The sequence below is a fragment of the Microcaecilia unicolor genome, chromosome 3 (genome assembly GCF_901765095.1).
Source record: "Microcaecilia unicolor chromosome 3, aMicUni1.1, whole genome shotgun sequence".
Lineage (NCBI taxonomy): Eukaryota > Metazoa > Chordata > Amphibia > Gymnophiona > Siphonopidae > Microcaecilia > Microcaecilia unicolor.
Genome location: NC_044033.1, coordinates 334,459,299 through 334,477,860, shown reverse-complemented (window position 1 = coordinate 334,477,860; position 18,562 = coordinate 334,459,299). Strand labels below are relative to the sequence as shown.

The 18,562-nt window shown below is 41.6% G+C and overlaps 1 protein-coding gene across 1 annotated transcript; it reads right to left on the bottom strand.

The window, feature by feature from the left end:
• Nucleotides 1-214: 214 nt before the first annotated feature.
• Nucleotides 215-18,248, bottom strand: LOC115464712 (vomeronasal type-2 receptor 26-like). Its single transcript, XM_030195072.1, has 5 exons — nucleotides 18,069-18,248; nucleotides 16,931-17,728; nucleotides 15,498-15,725; nucleotides 6,826-6,952; nucleotides 215-1,110 (listed from the first exon to the last, which is right to left on the bottom strand). The coding sequence occupies exons 1-5, from the start codon at nucleotides 18,246-18,248 to the stop codon at nucleotides 215-217; spliced, it is 2,229 nt and encodes a 742-aa protein (XP_030050932.1).
• Nucleotides 18,249-18,562: the final 314 nt, after the last annotated feature.

The following is an 18,562-nucleotide window of genomic DNA, read 5'->3' as shown; positions in this document are numbered from 1 at the left end:
GTAAAAGGGGACCATAGTAACTTAATATTGCCACTATCAAGATCATTTCCAGGCCGGTCCTTGTTTGGCCCTCTTGAGGCAAATGAATGGAGGCTTTGAATATTGGAGAGACTGTGTATGAGTAGGAATGAAACTGTAAAATTTACAAATGTCTGAGATAATGTGAGATTATTGTTATTGCTTTTCTTTATCATTCAATCAAGTTTAAGTCAATTTATTTTCTTATTATATACTCCTTGTTGTTCCTCTCAGGCCTCAACAGAATAATATAGCACTTGGGGATAAAGATACACCCCAGTATTCCAGAACCAGAGGCCAGGATAGCAAATATCTCCACTGCTACCATGTATTTTCCTCTGGTACTTTGGTATGTTGGGATGAAAGATACCCAGACACTGCAAAACACCAGCATGCTGAAGGTGATATATTTGGCCTCATTGAAACTGTCAGGTAGATTTCTTGCTAGAAAAGCTACAATGAAGCTGATACCAGCCAGAAATCCCAGGTAACCCAGAACACAGTAAAATGCAATTGCTGACCCTTCTTTACATTCAATCTGAATTGTTCCATCTTCTGCTTGCATGTTACGGTGTGGGAATGGAGGAGCAGTACCCAACCAGACAAGACAAAGGATGACTTGAAGAAGGGAACAGGAAAGGACTATTGAGTATGAGACCCTGGAACCCATCCATTTCCGGAGCTTGCTTCCAGGCTTGGTGGTCTGGAAAGCCATGACCACAGTGATTGTTTTTGCCAGGACAGAGGAAAGAGAGATGGAGAAAGTTATTCCAAAGGCAGTCTGTCGGAGAATGCAGGTCACCTCCTCAGGATGGCCGACGAATATCAATGAGCAGAGAAAGCAGAGCATGAGGGAGACTAAGAGAATGTAGCTTAGGTTCCGGTTGTTGGATCTCACAATGGGAGTGTCTCTGTAATTAATAAAGATTCCCAGAATGACAGCAGAGATGAGAAAAAAGAAAATGCTGATAAGCATCAAAATGATTCCCAAAGGTTCTTGATAGGAAAGGAAGACTATCATTTTTGGGACACAGGCATCTCTTTTTTCATTGGGCCATTGGTGCTCTGGGCATTTCATACAGCTGTCCATATCTGAGAAGAAAGAATATTCTCTTAGTATGTCGAAAATGAAATCAGTTTTCAATAGTGACTAAATATTGCTTTTATAAATTTAAAGATATTAGTCTATGGCAGAATGTAGGGATGAGCTTCATTATTTTTTGTAAAGCTTTGTTATGCATTCACAGAGTGATTTTATAAAGATATAAAGATCAAGTAGGTGTCTAGTGTGGATATATTTTTAAAAGAGATACAGGATTCTACATGTCTTTATAAAATTTCAGTACAAAACTTTGTTGGAATCACAGATAAAATGAACTTACTGTCCTACATTAACTGGATAATTATGTGTGCACCATGAATTCTTATCGGAAACACCAAAAGAGGAATGAAATGTTCTGCAGTGCAGAAAGCAGTCCAAAGAAGAGCAGAACACACGTCTAATATGAGAAAAAGACTTTATATGTGCCACCCCAACTTGGCCACATTTCACCTCACTATAGGCTGCATCAGGCGTTAAACAGCTATTGCGGTCCCAAAGGGCACATGAGAGACACAGTTGCTGTGTTTCTTTCACCCCTGCAAGCTGCAAGGCTATTTGTTGCTGCTTTCATTGGATTTTAGCTCTATTGCATGTATGTGCCCTTTGGGACCACAATAGCTGTTTTAGCTCCTGACACAGCTTCTAGTAAGGTGAAATGTGGCCATGTTGGAACATTTTACTGAGTGGCACACATAAAGCCTTTTATCATATTAGCTATGAATTCTTATGACTCTCATCACTATGAACAATCTTCAAGTTTCTGAGAAATTACTGGCAATTCATGTCAATTTAAGGGGAAAGAATGTATTTGACACAAATTTAAAGGAGAATTTTCAAAATCACTTATTTATTTATTTATTTCTGCAGTTGTACCCCACATTTTCCAATCAGTTTGTCGGTTCAATGTGGCTTACAGCTTAAAACAGTTAGACATGTATCATTTTCATTAGTAGTTGGTGCATGTCATTAATCATTTTCTATTTGTTGTTGAGTTATGTGATATGTAGCTTTGTTGACTAATTAGTCTGTGTGGGATGATCGAAGAAAGATTGTCTGAAGAAGTGGGCTGTCAGGTGTTTTCGAAAAGCTATGTAGTCGGTCATGCATTTTAGGACTTTCGGTATTGTATTCCAAATTTTGAGGCATACGTATGTGAAACTGGTTTAGTATGCAGATATGTATTTCAGGCCTTTACATCTGGGGAAGTGTAGGGTGAGATAGGTTCTTACGCCTTCTACTGAGTTGCGCATAGGTAGTTCTATAAGGTTTGACATGTATTCCAATACAAGGCCAAAAATTATCTTGTGAACAAGGGTGCTTGTTCATTTCTGGTGGTAAATTCATGACTTGTGTTCCGTGAGCGTGGGCTACAATAAGGTATTTTAATTTTATCATTTGAGATCATATGGTTGATTGTATTCAACTAATACATTATACCATCTTTTGTAGGGGATATCCTTAAGGAAGCTATAAGCAAAACATGTGCCAAGTCAGATGTTAACTTCCCCTAAGCCGACACTGCAGAAAACGCCAATGGTTCAGATGTGGCTTTTCTGATGTCTGTGCACCAGATTTTTCAAGTTCTTCAGTTGCTTGGAGTTTTACAAATGATTTAAATTATCTTTAACAAATAATGCACTCCCCCTCTTTTTCTTCCAACCCTAACTTTCCTGAACAGATTATAGCCCGGTATAACTATATCCCAGTCTTCGTTCTCTCTGAACTCAGTTTGTGACCACCACTAAACCCAAATCAGCCTCTTCCTTCACAGCCTCAAGATCCAAAACCTTATTTCCTGTACTTCAGCCATTAGGATATACTGCTTTCCAGATGTTGTCCCTTTTTTCCCATTCATGTAGAGGTATTTCATGCTTCACTTATATGGAGGCTTATACTTATCTGGGGGCTTGGGTCACCCTACTCCAATGATTTTAGTTTAAAGCCCTCTTCAGTAGGTTAGATGACAATTTTGATATATACATGATAAGACTTCACCATATTTATGGAAAACTTTTTGACAATTGATATTATAAAAGTGTATTTTTAATTGATTGTATAAAAGAGTATTTTTATTGGGACTGATGACTAAGCTCTGAGCCAGCATAGAACAGCTGGACAATGTGCTAGCAGAATCTCTCATATGAGATGGTTAAAACACTTTCAATATTCACCTCCTTGTTTCTTTTTATTTATTTATTATTACAACTCTAATGAGAAATAATACAGAAATTGGAAATAAAATCATAAAGAAATAACAATATTGTCAAAATTGACCACAAATATAAACTATACAAACTTCGTCCAACATATTTTAGGTAATGTTGATCCAAGGTGATAAGAAATTAAACAAATAATTGTTAAAAGAAATCTAAATTATTGCAACCCATCAGGCTCTCTCCAGCCTATCTTACAGTGTGCTCCTGTAACTTAAACAATGATATTTACCTCCTCTTTAGCTAACAAAAATTATTCTAGCTGCTTAGGATCAAAAAATTGAAATTGTATAGTTTGAAATAGTACCCGACATATACAAGGAAATTTAAGTAGAAAATCAGCGCCCAGGGCCAAAGTTCTTGGACGAAGAGTCAGAAAGGCCTTACACCTTTTCTGCGTTTCTCTAGAGAGGTCAGGAAAAATTCAAACTTTCCTGCTTATTTTCAAAGGAGAAGGCCGGCCATCTTCCGGCACAAATCGGGAGATGGCTGGCCTTCTCCTAATGCCGTCCAAATCGGTATAATCGAAAGCCGATTTTGGCCAGCTTCAACTGCTTTCTGTTGCAGGGCCGGCCAAAGTTAAAGGGGGAGTACGGAAGGTGGGACGGGGACGTGGTTAGGAGATGGCCGGCTTCGGCCGATAATGGAAAAAAGAAGGCCGACTCTGACGAGCACTTCGTCGGCTTCACTTGGTCCATTTATTTTTAGGACCAAGCCTCAAAAAAGTGCCCCAACTGAGCAGATGACCACCGGAGGGAATCGGGGATCACCTCCCCTTACCCCCCCCCAATGGTCACCAACCCCCTCCCATCCAAAAAATTTTTTTTTTAACATTCTATGCCAGCCTCAAACGTCATACCCAGCTCCATCACAGCACTAGGCAGGTCCCTGGAGCAGTTTTTAGTGGGTACTGCAGTGGACTTCAGGCAGGCGGACCCAGGCCATCCCTCCCCCCCCCCCCCCGTTACACTTGTGGTGATAAATGTGAGCCCTCCAAAACCCACCCGAAACCCACTGTACCCACAAGTAGGTGCCCCCCTTCACCCATAAGGGCTATGGTAGTGTTGTACAGTTGTGGGGAGTGGGTTTTGGGGGGCTCAGCACACAAGGTAAGGGAGCTATGCACCTGAGAGCAATTTGTGAAGGCCACTGCAGTGCCCCCTAGGGTGCCTGGTTGGTGTCCTGGCTTGTGGCTTGGATTTGGCCGGGTTTGAGGTGGTCGCCATTAGTTTCCATTATCGGCAGGAAACCAATGGCGGTGAACTTTAACGCCGGCCCAAATGTTAGATTTGGCCAGCCCCGACCGTAGTATTGAAACGAAAGATGGCCGGCCCCGTTCAATTATGCCCCTCCACAAATCCCAAAAACTGTGAATCTAAATGTTGAAAAGAAAGTCTCAAAACAGCATCTCGATCCATTTCCAAAGCAAAGGACACTACCATGGTAGTTCTCTGAGTAATCACTTCAAGTGAAAATTCCAAAAAAGATATAAGGTTCATACCGGCTCCTGCTTGGGCTTGAGAATTCTCACCAACTGGTTTTCTAATACACTGCAAATACTGTGCCTGAGTTATAGGAGGCAGTGAATCACCCGACATTCCCAAAACTTGAACCAAATATTTCTTTACCAAATATATTGAGGCTATTAGAGGAGACCTGAGAAAATTGGTTAGTTTTAAATTAAGCCTCCTAGCCTGGTTCTCCAAATATTCCAGTCGACGAAAAGTAAAAATCGTCTCCTTAATTGAGGCTAATCCCAAAGATTCCAAAGTCTGAATTTTTGTGTCCAGAAGTTTTACTTCAGTGGACTGTTGAGCAGTTACCTATGCTTGAATAAGGACTGCTTTAGACAAAACCTTAATTTCACTTGAGATTTTAAATGTCACTGTTTGTATAGAGGAGTGCAAATCAAATATCAAGTCCCAGAGTGACTCCATTGTCACTACGGCAGGTTTTTTCAAAACTCCCAAAGAAGTAACAGGAGGGGGAGTATTAATAGTCTGGTTAAGAGTACTCACTAAGTGTTGAGGTAAAACTTGTGCTGCAATATGGGTTTCAACCAAACTGATCTTCTCAATCTCCTTCAATGCGGGCAGGTTCCCTCCCTGCTCAATCGGCGTCTCAGCATTCGGAGCACCAAAGGCAGGACTTGCCATCACAACATTTCCTCCTGGCTGTGGGGGGCTGCACACAAGACAGGGCTCAGAGAAACCCCGTTGACATTGCTGGCTAATACAGAAGCATTGGCTCTGATAGAAGGAGAGAAAGCCTGCATGGGTCCCGACGTCAGTCCAAACCTCACCAGTGTAATCTGCTGTGGAAGGTGGGTCCCAGTAGGGGTCGAGGGAGGCTCCTGCACCTTCCCTCTCCTTTCCCCCATAATTCAAGAAATAAAGAGCTGTTCCAAGCAGTGGTTCAGAGTTTGTTTGAGCGCGTCTGTAGCAATAATGCACTATAGCGCCAACTTGGATCCTGAGAGCATCCACCTCCTCGTTTCTATGTAAATTGAACAACCACAAGCTGTGTTATTCCTGGAAACACTTGCTAAAGGCTGGCATTATTTTTCCTGGCCAGGAGCATCAGGCCACTAAGCTGCACCCCAATGCTCCTGGGCTGCTTCTTAAGGGCCAAACATTAGTATTCTCCTCCTACCCCCTGATGCCCCCACAAAGATACACCCCCTCCCAAATTCCCCATTATTTACTCTCCTGAAATCCCTCCTCCATCACATCCCCTGAAACCCCTCATTGCATATCTCTTCAAAAGGTCCTCCTCTCCTCCAAAGCCTCCTCTAGTCTCTCGAAAGCCCCCTCAGAACTACCCTTCAGAATTTCTTGGATCTATTGCACAGGGCAGGAAAAATCCCCAGTCATAACTGCCCCTGCCACTGCCAGGTTTAAAATGCTGCTGTATAAGGACCTTTTTAGAGTAGATGTTTCAGGTGGGGCTATGTGATGGGGTTTCAGGAAAGGTATGGAGGAGGAGGGATATGTTTGCTTAGGGGTTATTGGATGCAGAGAAGGTACTAATGTCAGCCCCCTTTAAAAAGCATGGCAGACATTAGCATACAGCCTCTTTAAGAAGCTTAGCATCCTGATCATTCCACTCACTATGAATAGCACAGCTTGTAAGATTGACTAATCTGCAGTATTAAGATTCTGCAAGTTAGTGACTCCCATGGTAAACTGAGGTTCCTGAAAAGACTAATCTTTACTGTACCTTAATAACTACTCCCCTAAATCCTTTGAATATCTGGCCTTTCTATAAAAGTAGACTTGGGTACCTCCACTATATACTTCTGGGTTTGAACAATAAGGCATGGACTTTCCTATTAAGATCTACTGACCATTGTTGAAGACAGAATGCTAGGCTGGATGGTCTATTGGTCTTTTTTCAATATGGCTTTTATCATGTTCTTATGACTTTCACAGAGCAGACACCACACTGAATGACTTGCCACTGTAAGTCTCTTACATGTTTCATATCACTCACCAGTTTGATTAGAGATCTCACCAATTGAACAGGGGATACAGTCATAGCAGCAGACAGGCTTTCCTTCTCTGGGTAATTTCCTGTAGCCAGGAGCACAGCTCTGAGTGCATCTGGATTGTGGAGGTGTCTGAGGATTGAAAAAGAAAACATCTCTGTCTTCAACTGTCAGTGATCTGTCGTTTTTAAAGTATAATATTTCTTTACTGTCCACTTATGGACCAATTCAGAACTTTTCTTCAGATGTCACAAATTACCCCAGATCTATATAATGCAACTTGAGTTGCATGCTCAATTCAGGCCATATTCTCTATTGTGTGCCCAACTTAATTATCTTAATAAGTCAATCAACATCAATAATTATCAATTACAATCAATTATTAACTAATTGGCTTTACACAGCGGCTTGCCAAGCATGTTCTATAAAGTGATGTGTGTAAATTCTAATCACGCTGCCGAAAAGGGGGCATGGCCATTGAAGTTGAATGGGCGGAACATGGGCATTTCTAAAAATTATGCAAGCTGTTATATAATACATGTGCTCTGTGTCTAAGTTGCTGGCATTCACACCAAGTTTGACTTGGCGTAAATTCCTGTGACTAGATTTAGTCGCGCAGACAGGCACTAGGCATATTCTATTAAATGTGTCTCGGCGTATTTTTTTCAGTAAAGATTCATTTTCAGAAGGATCTGTCTAATGTAACCATATTTAATGGATTGATAATTTACCCTTACACAGTGGTGTCGCGAGGGCAGCTGACACCCGGGGCGGGTTGCCGCTGCACACCCCCCCCCGGGTGCAGCACGATGCACCCTCCCCCCTCCGTAGCGCAACCCCCCCCCCCGCGAGAACATACCTGGAAGGCGGTGAGGGGCGGGCGGGAGGGCCAATCCGCCGAGTGCACGCCGCTGGGGGGTGTCGGCGCCTCGCTGGTTCCTAGCTCTCTCTGCCCCAGAACAGGAAGTAACCTGTTCCGGGGCAGAGAGAGCAAGGAACCAGCGAGGCACCGACACCCCCCAGCGGCGTGCACCCGGGGCGGACCGCCCCACCGCCCCCCCTTCCTACGCCACTGCCCTTACAGCTCCTAAATTATAGGAAGTTATGTTTAAATTCACATTTCTGTGAGAGTGTTTAGGACAGAAGCATTTAAAAAAAATGAAAGCAGATAAAAACCATGGGCCTCTTATCAAAATCGCTCTAGTTGTTCATGGTGCAGCAATGCTGACAAAGTCCATTCACTTTGAATGGGTTGCATCGGTATTGCCGTGCAGAAACTGCTAGCACGGCTTGATAAAAGTGGCCCCATATAACCTAACATGAACTACTATTAAGAATAGCAATTTTACTGTTAACCCCAGTTAAATAACCTTTTGTAAAATAGCATGAGTTAATGTTAAAATGACATGGTAATAGTAGTACATGTTAGTAACTATAGTTCTTAGGGGTATTTATCAAGCTACATTATGGTTATAATTTGGGTTAGTACTCAAGCATATGTATCTTAAAGGGCTCTAATGCAAGTTGTATGGTAGTATTGCAGGGAAATTTAAGTCACCATGAGTTACATACTAATGAGACACAGAACATAAAAATATATGTAAAACAGTTTATTAGTATGGAAATATCATAATGCAGCTTGTGGTGAATATCGAAAGCCATATTATTGCTGAAAAAATAATGCCATCTAAAAGCTGTTTTATTTTTTTCTACCCCGAGAACATTGGGCCACAAAGCCATAGTCAGATGCTCAAAGACACTATTCAGGCTGGCCACAGTGAAAATAAGGTACTCACTGCTCCCCAACCAAAAACCCTTTCCCAAAACCCCCATATACCCTCTCCTGATGGCCTTCCCATTCAAGACTCTACAATGCAAGGCTTCCCCCACTTCATGGCCTCCCCCAAGCAAAAGATCCCCACCCAGAAACTTCCTCCTTGAACTCACTCACCCCAACCTAAAATACCCCTAAATGAGTACACCTTGATGTTTTCCAGGGGTCTAATGGGATCCAGACAGGAAAGATCCCCAGTTACTTCTTTCCTTTCTTGCACTGGGTTTTAAATGGTGCTGGTGACTGCTAAGGGGTAGTCTTGTAGTACTACTGCTAGGGGCTCGAGTTTCTATATAAAGAAATCTCAAAACAGTAGACATAGCTTTCCCTGGCTAACTATGTGGGTAGAACACTGAAAATTAGCCATACTCACATAAGTTCTGGGTATTGCCACTCACCCGGATATTCAATGCCAATGCCTGGACATTGCTCAGCATTAAATACCTGTGTTTAATTTGGCTGGCAGCAGTGAGAGTTTTAAAAAAATGCTCAGTGCCACGGGATGAATATTGACCAGTAAATTCACATAGGGCAGCATAATAACACAGTAGAAACAAAGTAGATGACAGCAGATCTACTTACATCCTTATAGTCCATTCAGTTTGCCCAACACGATAAACTCATAGTATAAGGTATGATGTGATACTACATATGTATACTTGATCTTGATTTGTCCTTGTCATTTTCAGGGCACAGACCACAGAAGTCTAACCAGCACTGGCCTTGTTTGTGTTGCCATCTTATCACTGCTAAGCTTGTTTGGTTCCATGCCTTCTACACAGGATTCCTTTGTGTTTATCTCACATATTTTTGAATTCCATCACTGTTTTCATCTTCACCACCTCATGTGGGAGGGCATTCCAGGTATCTACCACTCTCTCTGTGAAAAAGTACTTCCTGGTATCATTCCTGAGTACCCCCCCCCCCCCCCCCCCCCCCCCGCACCTTCAGTTCATGCCCTTTAGTTCTACCACCTTCCCATCTCTGGAAAAGGTTTGTTTGTAGATTAATACCTTTCAAATATTTTAATGTCTGTATCATATCACCCATGTCTCTCCTTTCCTCCAGGGTATACATGTTCAGGTCCACAAGTCTCTCCTCATACACCTTGTGATGCAAACCTCATACCATTTTGATCGCTTTTCTCTGAACCCTTCAAGTCTTTTCACGTCCTTAGCAAAATACAGCCTCCAAAACTGAACACAATACTCCAAGTAGGACCTCACCAATGACTTGTACAGGGGCATCAACACCTCCTTTATTCTGCTAGAAATTTCCAAAGCACTGAAACTGCCCTCCTTGGCCTTCTGACTTGCATTTACAAACACTATGAAAATAACCAGCCAGTCTTACTCATCTCCCTAGACCTCTCTATGGCGTTTGACACCATAGACCATTCTCTTCTGCTTGATCACCTCTCTACAATAGGTATTCAAGGTGCAGCTTTAGTGTGGCTGTAATCATTCCTGACTGATAGACAATATCAAGGCTCCACTTCCCTTTCCTTTCTCTCCCCTTGTGGTGTTCCCCAAGGCTCGGTTCTCACCCCAATGTTATTTAACATCTTTCTCGTTCCACTCCTGTTCTTTGTAGAATATCTTGGTTTAGACATCTTTGCATTTGCAGATGAAATTCAAATCCTCACACCCACAGATCTGTCTAACCTCTCCTCTATCCATTCACTCAATGATAAATTAGACTCAATTGTCTATTGGCTACAATCTTATAAACATCTTCACTCACTGACTTACTCTCCCTCTCATTCATCCTGTGAGTATAGCAGCCCACCCTCTTTCTCTAGTATCCTCGGTTAGAGTCCTGGGTGTTATCTTAGACAAGGCCTTAACTTTTTGACCATATATCTCCGAAATCATATGCTCTTGCTTTTACAAGCTTAAAATGCTCTAAATCTACCACTTCCACCCTTCAGGTCCTCATCCATTCTCTGACACTCTCCAGCCTCGAGTACTACAGTGCCCCACTACAGGGTATCCTTAAGAAAGACATCCAACGCCTGCAGTTAGTGCAAAATGCTGCCATTTGCTTTCTCTCCAGGGCAAAATAAACCGATCATATTACCCCACTCGTATAGGATGATCATTGGCTGCCACTTACCTCCTGATTCAATATAAAATAATTGTCTATAAAACTGTTCAGTCTGGTCAACCTTCCTATCTACTCCAGTATCTAGCTCCTTATTAGCCCCCCCATTGCTTCTCCGCTCCTCACAAAATCACCTGCTCCAGGTCCCCTCAATACAAGCCTTCACCTTTCCTCGATTCGTGCCAGCACATTTAATGTAATAGGCCCCACACTCTAGAACGCCCTCCCCTTTCTCTCCATATCGAACCAATCTTAACAACTTTCAAAGCCCAACTCAAAGTACATCTGTTTATTGCAGCCTTCGCTCATAGTCGCATGGCAACGGCCGCTGAGATGATTGGGGCTCAATCTTAGTGTCTTCCTTTGCTTCGCCCTAGATATAGCACCCTTCCCATTCCTCAAAACTGTGCTCTACTCTCCCTTTGCCTTTCTATACAAATTGTAGTTCCTTTCTGCCCTTTTTATTAATTTGTGATTTTAAACCACCTTGATGAAATCCCCTAAGGCAGTATTTCATGTAAACTTGGAAACCTAGCTATACCCCTTTCTATGCAGCCTAGAATCCTCCTTCCGTTTTTCACTGATTAACTATTAATTGGATTCCAGAGCATAGAACTGTTATATGATTTTTGGATTGCTGCTTCATTTTTTGGACTTTGTTGCTTCATTTTGTTTATTTTTACATGTGGACATTTGAATTTTGAAGTAGATTTGCAGGCAGGGAGGGATATTGGGGTGCGATTAGAAATGTGTGTACTGCATGTTAGAGGAAGATTATTCTTCCAGTGTGACAATGCTGAGCACCAATCATTAATATTTTAAGATTTTACATCTGTAGGTTAACCAGTTCACCACTTTGAGTCCTAAGTTCAGTCCTCTCAGATTATTCAGCTGTCTTCTGTGAGGAACTGTATCAAAGGCTTTGATAAAATCCAAATAGATTACATCTTGTGCATGTTCTTCATCCAGTTCGTAGGTCACCCAGTCAAAGAAATCAATCAGATTCATTTGGCAGGATTTTCCTTTGGTAAAGCTATGTTGCCTTGAATCCTGCAACTTGTTGGATTCTAGAAAGTTAACTATCTTTTCCTTCAGCAGCAACATTATTTTTCCTACCACCGACGTGAGGCTTACCAGTGTGTAGTTTCCCACTTGTTCCCTGTCCCTGCTTTTGTGAAGAGGGACCACATCTGCTCAACACCAATCCCATAGAACCTCTCTCATCTCTAAAGATCTATTAAATAAATCCTTAAGAGGCCCCACCAGGATTTCTCTCAGTATCCTGGGATGTATATCTTCCGGTCCCATAGTTTTGTCCTTTTTCAGATTTCCAGCTGCTTATAAATGCTTTCTTCTGTAAACAGAGCAATATTCACTCTATTCCCAGATATACCCTTGGCAGCCAACCACGGTCCTTTTCTAGGATTTTCTTCAATGAACACCAAAGAGAAGTGTCTGTTTAGCACATTCACTTTATCCTCATCACTTTCCACATAGTTATTCTCAGTGTGTTTCAGTCTACCAATTCCATTCCTAGTTTTTCTACTTTCCCCAATATATCTGAAAAAGGTCTTGCCACTTCTTTTTGGATCTTTAGCCATTTTTCTTCCACCTGAGTTTTCACTAGTCATATTTCCCTCTTTATGTGTAATCCTGCAGTCTTTTCTATGACTTTCTTGTTGTGTTCTTCTGTATTTCTTGAACGTAGCCTCTCTTGCCCTTTTTTTTTCAGCTACTTGCTTGGAGAACCATGTAGACTTCCTGTTTCTCTTGTTTTTGTTTACTTTCCTTGTATAAATAACGTTTGCCATATTTATAGCAATTTTCAGCTCGGATAACAGCATTTCCACCTTCAATGCCTATCCCTGCCTTCAGCTCCCCTTTCAGGTATTCCCCCATTTTACCAAAATCAGCACGTCTGAAATCCAGTACTTTGAGGTTTGTGTGTCTGAACTCCACTTTTGCTCTTATATCAAATCATATCATGAGATGATCACTATTGCCTAGGTGTGTGCCCAACCTGATGTTGGAAACACTTCTTCCATTTGTGAGCACTAGATCCAGCATCGACCCTTCCCTAATGGGTTCAGTCACCATTTGTCTGCGCAAACCACTTTGACAAGCATCCACAATGATCTCTCTGCTTCTTTTTTGATACTGCTGATGGGACGTTCCAATCCACATCAGGTAAGTTGAGATCTCCCAGCAACCGTACCTCCCCTTTCATTCCATGCTTATGGATATCATCAATCAGATCCTTGTCGAGCTTCTTCATTTGTGCCAGAGGACTGTAGATAACACCTGTGTCAATACAGGTTCCATCTTCTCTTTCCAGAATGATCCATATAGCTTCTTCCTTTCCCCAGGTCCTCTGCATTTCAGCTGCTCTGATATTATTTTTCACAAACAGCACCACTCCTCCACCTCTCCGGCCTTCCCTATCTTTCCTAAAAAGATTATAGCCCGGTATGGTTGCATCCTATTCATGAGAATCATTGAACCATGTTTCTTTAATAACAAGTCCTCTTAAAACATCAAAGCTTACAAATGTTGAACCTTTTTTCTTAGACTATGAGAATTTGTGCTCATTGCTTTTCATGTGTTAAGGGAGTTTAGATGGTTTTCTACATTAACATTACCTTCCCCACTGCTGTCATGTTTTTTCTGGGGGTGACATTCTGAATTCCTTTGCTTCCTATTTCCACCCCACCCTCTAGTTTAAATGTCTAGAAACATACCACTATTTGGGTTTCTGACAGGTACTTGTGACCTGGCTTGGCCACTGTTGGAAACAGGATACGAGGCTAGATGGACCATTGGTCTGACCAGTATGGCTATTCTTATATTCTTATGAATTTATCTCCAAGGATACTTTTTCCTGTCATAGAAAGATGTAGCCCATCATTACAGTACAGCCTGTGATTTTGCCATGTATTCCCCCATCTTTCTATGTATCCGAAACCTTCTTTACACCAAGCTTCAAGCCATTTATTAAACTCCTTTGTTTTACATAGTCTTTCCTTTCCTACCCCATATATAGGGATAACTTCAGGAAAAGCTGCAGTCTAAACCAAAGGCTTGAGTCCCTCCCTAAGCTTCCTGAACGCTCTCTGTGCTTCAAAGTTGCTATTGTTGGTCAGGTGATTTGTCCACAAGTGGATTACAATATAAGTATTAGATTCCTTACTTTCTTCTCAGATCACATTCAGTATTTGGTTAGTACTTCTAGTAGCAGAGGATCCTGGAAGTCATTTCACTAGATTAGGACCCTTGAAATGTGTTCCTAAATTACTATGTAGTTTTCTCTGAAAAATCCAACAGAATTCCCCTTTTTAATATAGCAAATGCTTCACATGTGGTGAATTCTATGAAGGATTTTAACCTTTCTTAGTAGAAGAATTCCCAAGAGTCAAACTAATATTTCTGCATGTTAAGCTCTATTAAAATATCAACATATCAATAGAAAAGTACAGGTATTTGCTGCTTCTGTGAGTTACAACAATCGGCTGCTTAGCTATGTGGGTGCTGGCACTGAATATTGGTCGGCATCTGCATAAGTTAAAAATCCCTCCAATCCACCTTCCAATTTTCACCCCTGAAATAGCAGGCTCCTTCTGTTCCCCTTTTCTCCCCCCCCCCAAATATCCTCCTGCAACAACTATCCCCGCAACCCCATATCACCATAGGCCGTTCATGGGCCTATCTATATCCCTGGCATTGGGGGCAAGAGTGAAGCCCACTCACTACTGCTCCTAGCAGCAGCTTCCACAAAATATCTACTGTGTCCCATTGTGGCAGTCTTGTGGTACTAATGCTGTAGACCTGGGGATGACCTATGGTGATGGCAAGTAGGAGGGGTTGGAGGGATTGCTGTTACAAGGAGTCATTTTAGGAGGAGGGGTTCAGAAAGGGCCTAATATTTTGGTGGTGGAGGATCAGAAGAGGGAAAAGAGGGCCTGGGAGAGATTTTTAAGTTATGAGGGTACCAGCCGATATTCAGCTAGGGCCATATAACTGTCTTATGTGGGCTCTGGCTGAACATCAACCAGGACCCACATAAGCTCCAGTAGAGAGGACAACCAAAATTAGCCACTGATATTCAGTGCTGGTGCCCACACATGGTCAGGCACTGAATATCAAAGGCTAATTTAGCTGCCATTAAAAAAAACCACTGACCACTTCTGGCTGAATATTTATCCCCTTAGAATTTAGCAAAATATACAGCAGCCAATCATGATACAGAACTTCTACTCTTTGTTGTATAACAGCATGCAAAACCTCCTGTATTATGAGGTACCTTACATAGGGCAACTCTTACTAAGCTGCAGTAAAAGGTGCCTCCACTGGTGTTCGCATGTGTTTTTGACGAGTGCTGAGGTCCCCTTTTACTGCAGCAGGTAAAAGGTCATCTTTTTTTTTTTTTTAAATGACATGGCCATGTGGCAAGTAGTTCATTTGCCACAATGCCATTTTTTTTTTTGGGGGGGGGGGCACTTACCACTACCCATTGAGGTGGCAGTAAGGGTTCACGTGCTAACCCAACAGGAACCAGGCAGTGCCGCCAGGTAAACACTGGTGCTACAAAAATAAAAAATATTTTTGTAGCGCCGTAAATGGCATGCACTGGGGGTTGGAACTACCGCCAGGCTGTTGCATTAGTTCCAGATTAGTGAGCAGTAAGCCTGTGCTGGTCTTACCGCAGCTTAGTAAAAGACCCCCCTAATGTTTCATAACTCAAACCTGGGTAAATTCAGCCTCCCACATTATCATTTTTTCATTGATTGTGAAATCCTCATCAGGGGGAGCATAAGGTTTGTAACTTCCAACAATTTCATGTTTCAATGTCCCATTGGGCAGAAAAATCATATTAATAATACTGTATTCAATAGGTAGGTCTCCAATCCCATCAAAAATGATCTCTTCACCCAGAATGTTCTTAAAGTGCAGATTCTTCAGATAATGATGAAGCTAAAGAATAAAGAATATATGTTCAAAATAGGGTTTGGGGGAGGAGGTTGGTGGGCTCAGCACACAAGGTAAGGGAGCTATGCACCTGGAAGCAATTTGTGAAGTCCACTGCAGTGCCCCCTAGGGTGCCCGGTTGGTGTACTGGCATGTGAGGAGACCAGTGCACTACAAATGCTGGCTCCTCCCATGACCAAAGGGCTTGGATTTGGCCATTTTGGCCATTTTTGGCCATTATTGGCGAAAACCGAGGTCGCCCATCTCTAAGGTCGGCGATCTCAACATTTAGGTTGACCATCTCTAAGGTCGACCCAAATGTTGAGATTTGGCCGTCCCTGACCGTATTATCGAAACAAAAGATGGACACCCATCTTGTTCCGATAATGTGGGTTTCCCCGCCCTTTCACGGCGCTGTCCTTAGAGATGGGTGCCCTTAGAGATGGGCGCCCCCGTTCGATTATGCCCCTCCATGATACTTCCAAAAAGGTGACTATCATAAAAAGAGGAAAATGATTTTTTAAAAAGGCTATAAGGAACAACTGCAAAAGTTTAGACTTGACATAAGGCATTGATGTTATTTAAAAATATCTTCTTGATCTGGGCCAGATGTGTCCCAGGTATTAAAAAATGGCAGAGAAAAGACCAAATGAAAACTGGTATGGTTAAAATATGAGGAAGAAAAGACTATTAGAGGCAAAAGAACATCTTGAAAAAAAGAATAATGCAAATTAAGAAAACAGGAACAAGTGTATGCTATTACAAAATAATATGGAGTGATACCAATGAGAAATAAAACAAAATGAGAAGAAAGCAATCCCCAAAACAAAACAAAATGAACCAATATGAAAATTATTACTTCAGTTATACAGGGTACTTAGTCATTGCTTGTAGTGTCTATATCTCAAGCATTTTAAGGACAATTCTATACACTAGGCTATCACATTTAAGTGGTCCAATATTCTCCCTAGGCTCTATTTACAAATACCCACTTAACTTACAGGTGGGTATTTGCAAGGCAGCATTCACAGGGTGAAGCATAGACAGATAGAGGTTCTGTCATAGAATACACTTGTCACAAGTGACCTCAGGATATCTATATGGAAGCACACAGTTATAGAATTCCCCCCTAAATGGTCCCCTTTCACACTGCGCCAACTGTCACCAATACTGTTTTATGAATATAGCATTCCCTTATGAAATGATATTACCTTCCATGGCAAATAATCTGATAATCTCTGTCGGTCTCCATTCCACATGGTGGTCTTTCCAGAGCCAGAGAAAAGCATGTCTTTAAGTGCATGTGCCAGTACATACACAGCATTGTAAATGTTATAACTGCTGGCAAACTGGGTGTTTTCACAGGGAGATATGTTATAATGATTTTCCTCTGTACTGCAGGATCTTTTGATGTTTTGGGGGCACTGGTTGTCACAAAGTCCAGTCCACCAATTTTTAGTTATATCATTATCAGGAAACATAATAGGATTTACCTCACGTATAAATTTTAAAAAGCTTGGAATATGTTTCTTTACTCCTGTGAATAGCAAGGTGTTATTCTTGTAACTAAGTTCTACTGGATAGGTTAAGGGAAAATCCATATCAGTTATAGTGATATAGACCTTGCCAGATTTCTCCAGAAAATGTATGTCTCCATTGAAAAACCACATATTCTCTATATTAAAATGAGCAATGATCACATTACAGGATGATTTATAAATAGTATCATTTATTTTTAGAATTTTTTCTTGTGGTAAAACATTGATGTGATTGAAAATTTCTATAAATTCAATGCAAGCTCCATTCTGTTCAATTCCTTCTTTCAGGACTTGTACAAACCTCAGGCTGCTGTCATCATCAGGTGCAATGATACCAACCCAGGTCCAGTTGAAATGCTTCAGTAACTTCAGAATCCCAGTACTGATGCTAAGAATGTTGGGCATAGTCTGGTATAAATATGGAAACTTAACAACATCAGTCATAAAATTATTCTGAGGAGTATATCTGATCTGTCAAGAAATACAATTAATTCAGAATTATCTTTGTTTTCAAGAGTTTGTGGAGGTTAGCTAATAAGAAGTGGTAAAATAGTTCATGTTCTTACAGCTTAGTCTACTGTGGGAGTTAGTGACATAACTTGTAGTCATGATAAATCTCACATGCCCTGATAATTTTCTGTTCTAGGAGCACTGGGCCACTAATGTGCAGTCTAATGTTTCTGGGAACCATCTTAAAAGGGTCAGTGCACATTAAAAAATGAGGCCCCACATGAAAACAATTCCCAGCCCCTTCCGTTTCTATAGTCATTCCTATTCCTTTAAAGCCATCACCTCTCCTAAAATAGATTACCAGCCACCTGAAGTCAACCCTGTCTTCCAGAGCAAACCATCCAGCTTTTTTACTCCCCAAAGACTCCTTGGATAGAGTAAGAACTACTATCCAGATGCTAGAACCCAAGGAACCTTTTTGTATGTCCTGAGGATTCATGGGGATTACTTTGGGAGTGGGAGTTTTATGAGTTGTCTTCATGGTGATCTGTTCTGAGGGAGTGGAGGATGATTGAGGAGGATGATTGGTGGTTTCTGGTGACTTTGTGGGATGGGGATTTGTCCTAGGGTGGTGAGGTGGGGGCGGGTTGAAGAGAGGGATGGAAGGTGTACACCTATTCATATGCACCTAGGAGCATTAGGCCACACAATAATGACCCAATGCTCCAAAGATGAAAGAATAATGCTGACATGATTTTGCATGAATAATACTGCTTGTAAATTTCAACATGTGATGTTATACAATTTATATTATAACGAGGTGCTTTGCATTCACTTGCATGCCTTCAATCTCAT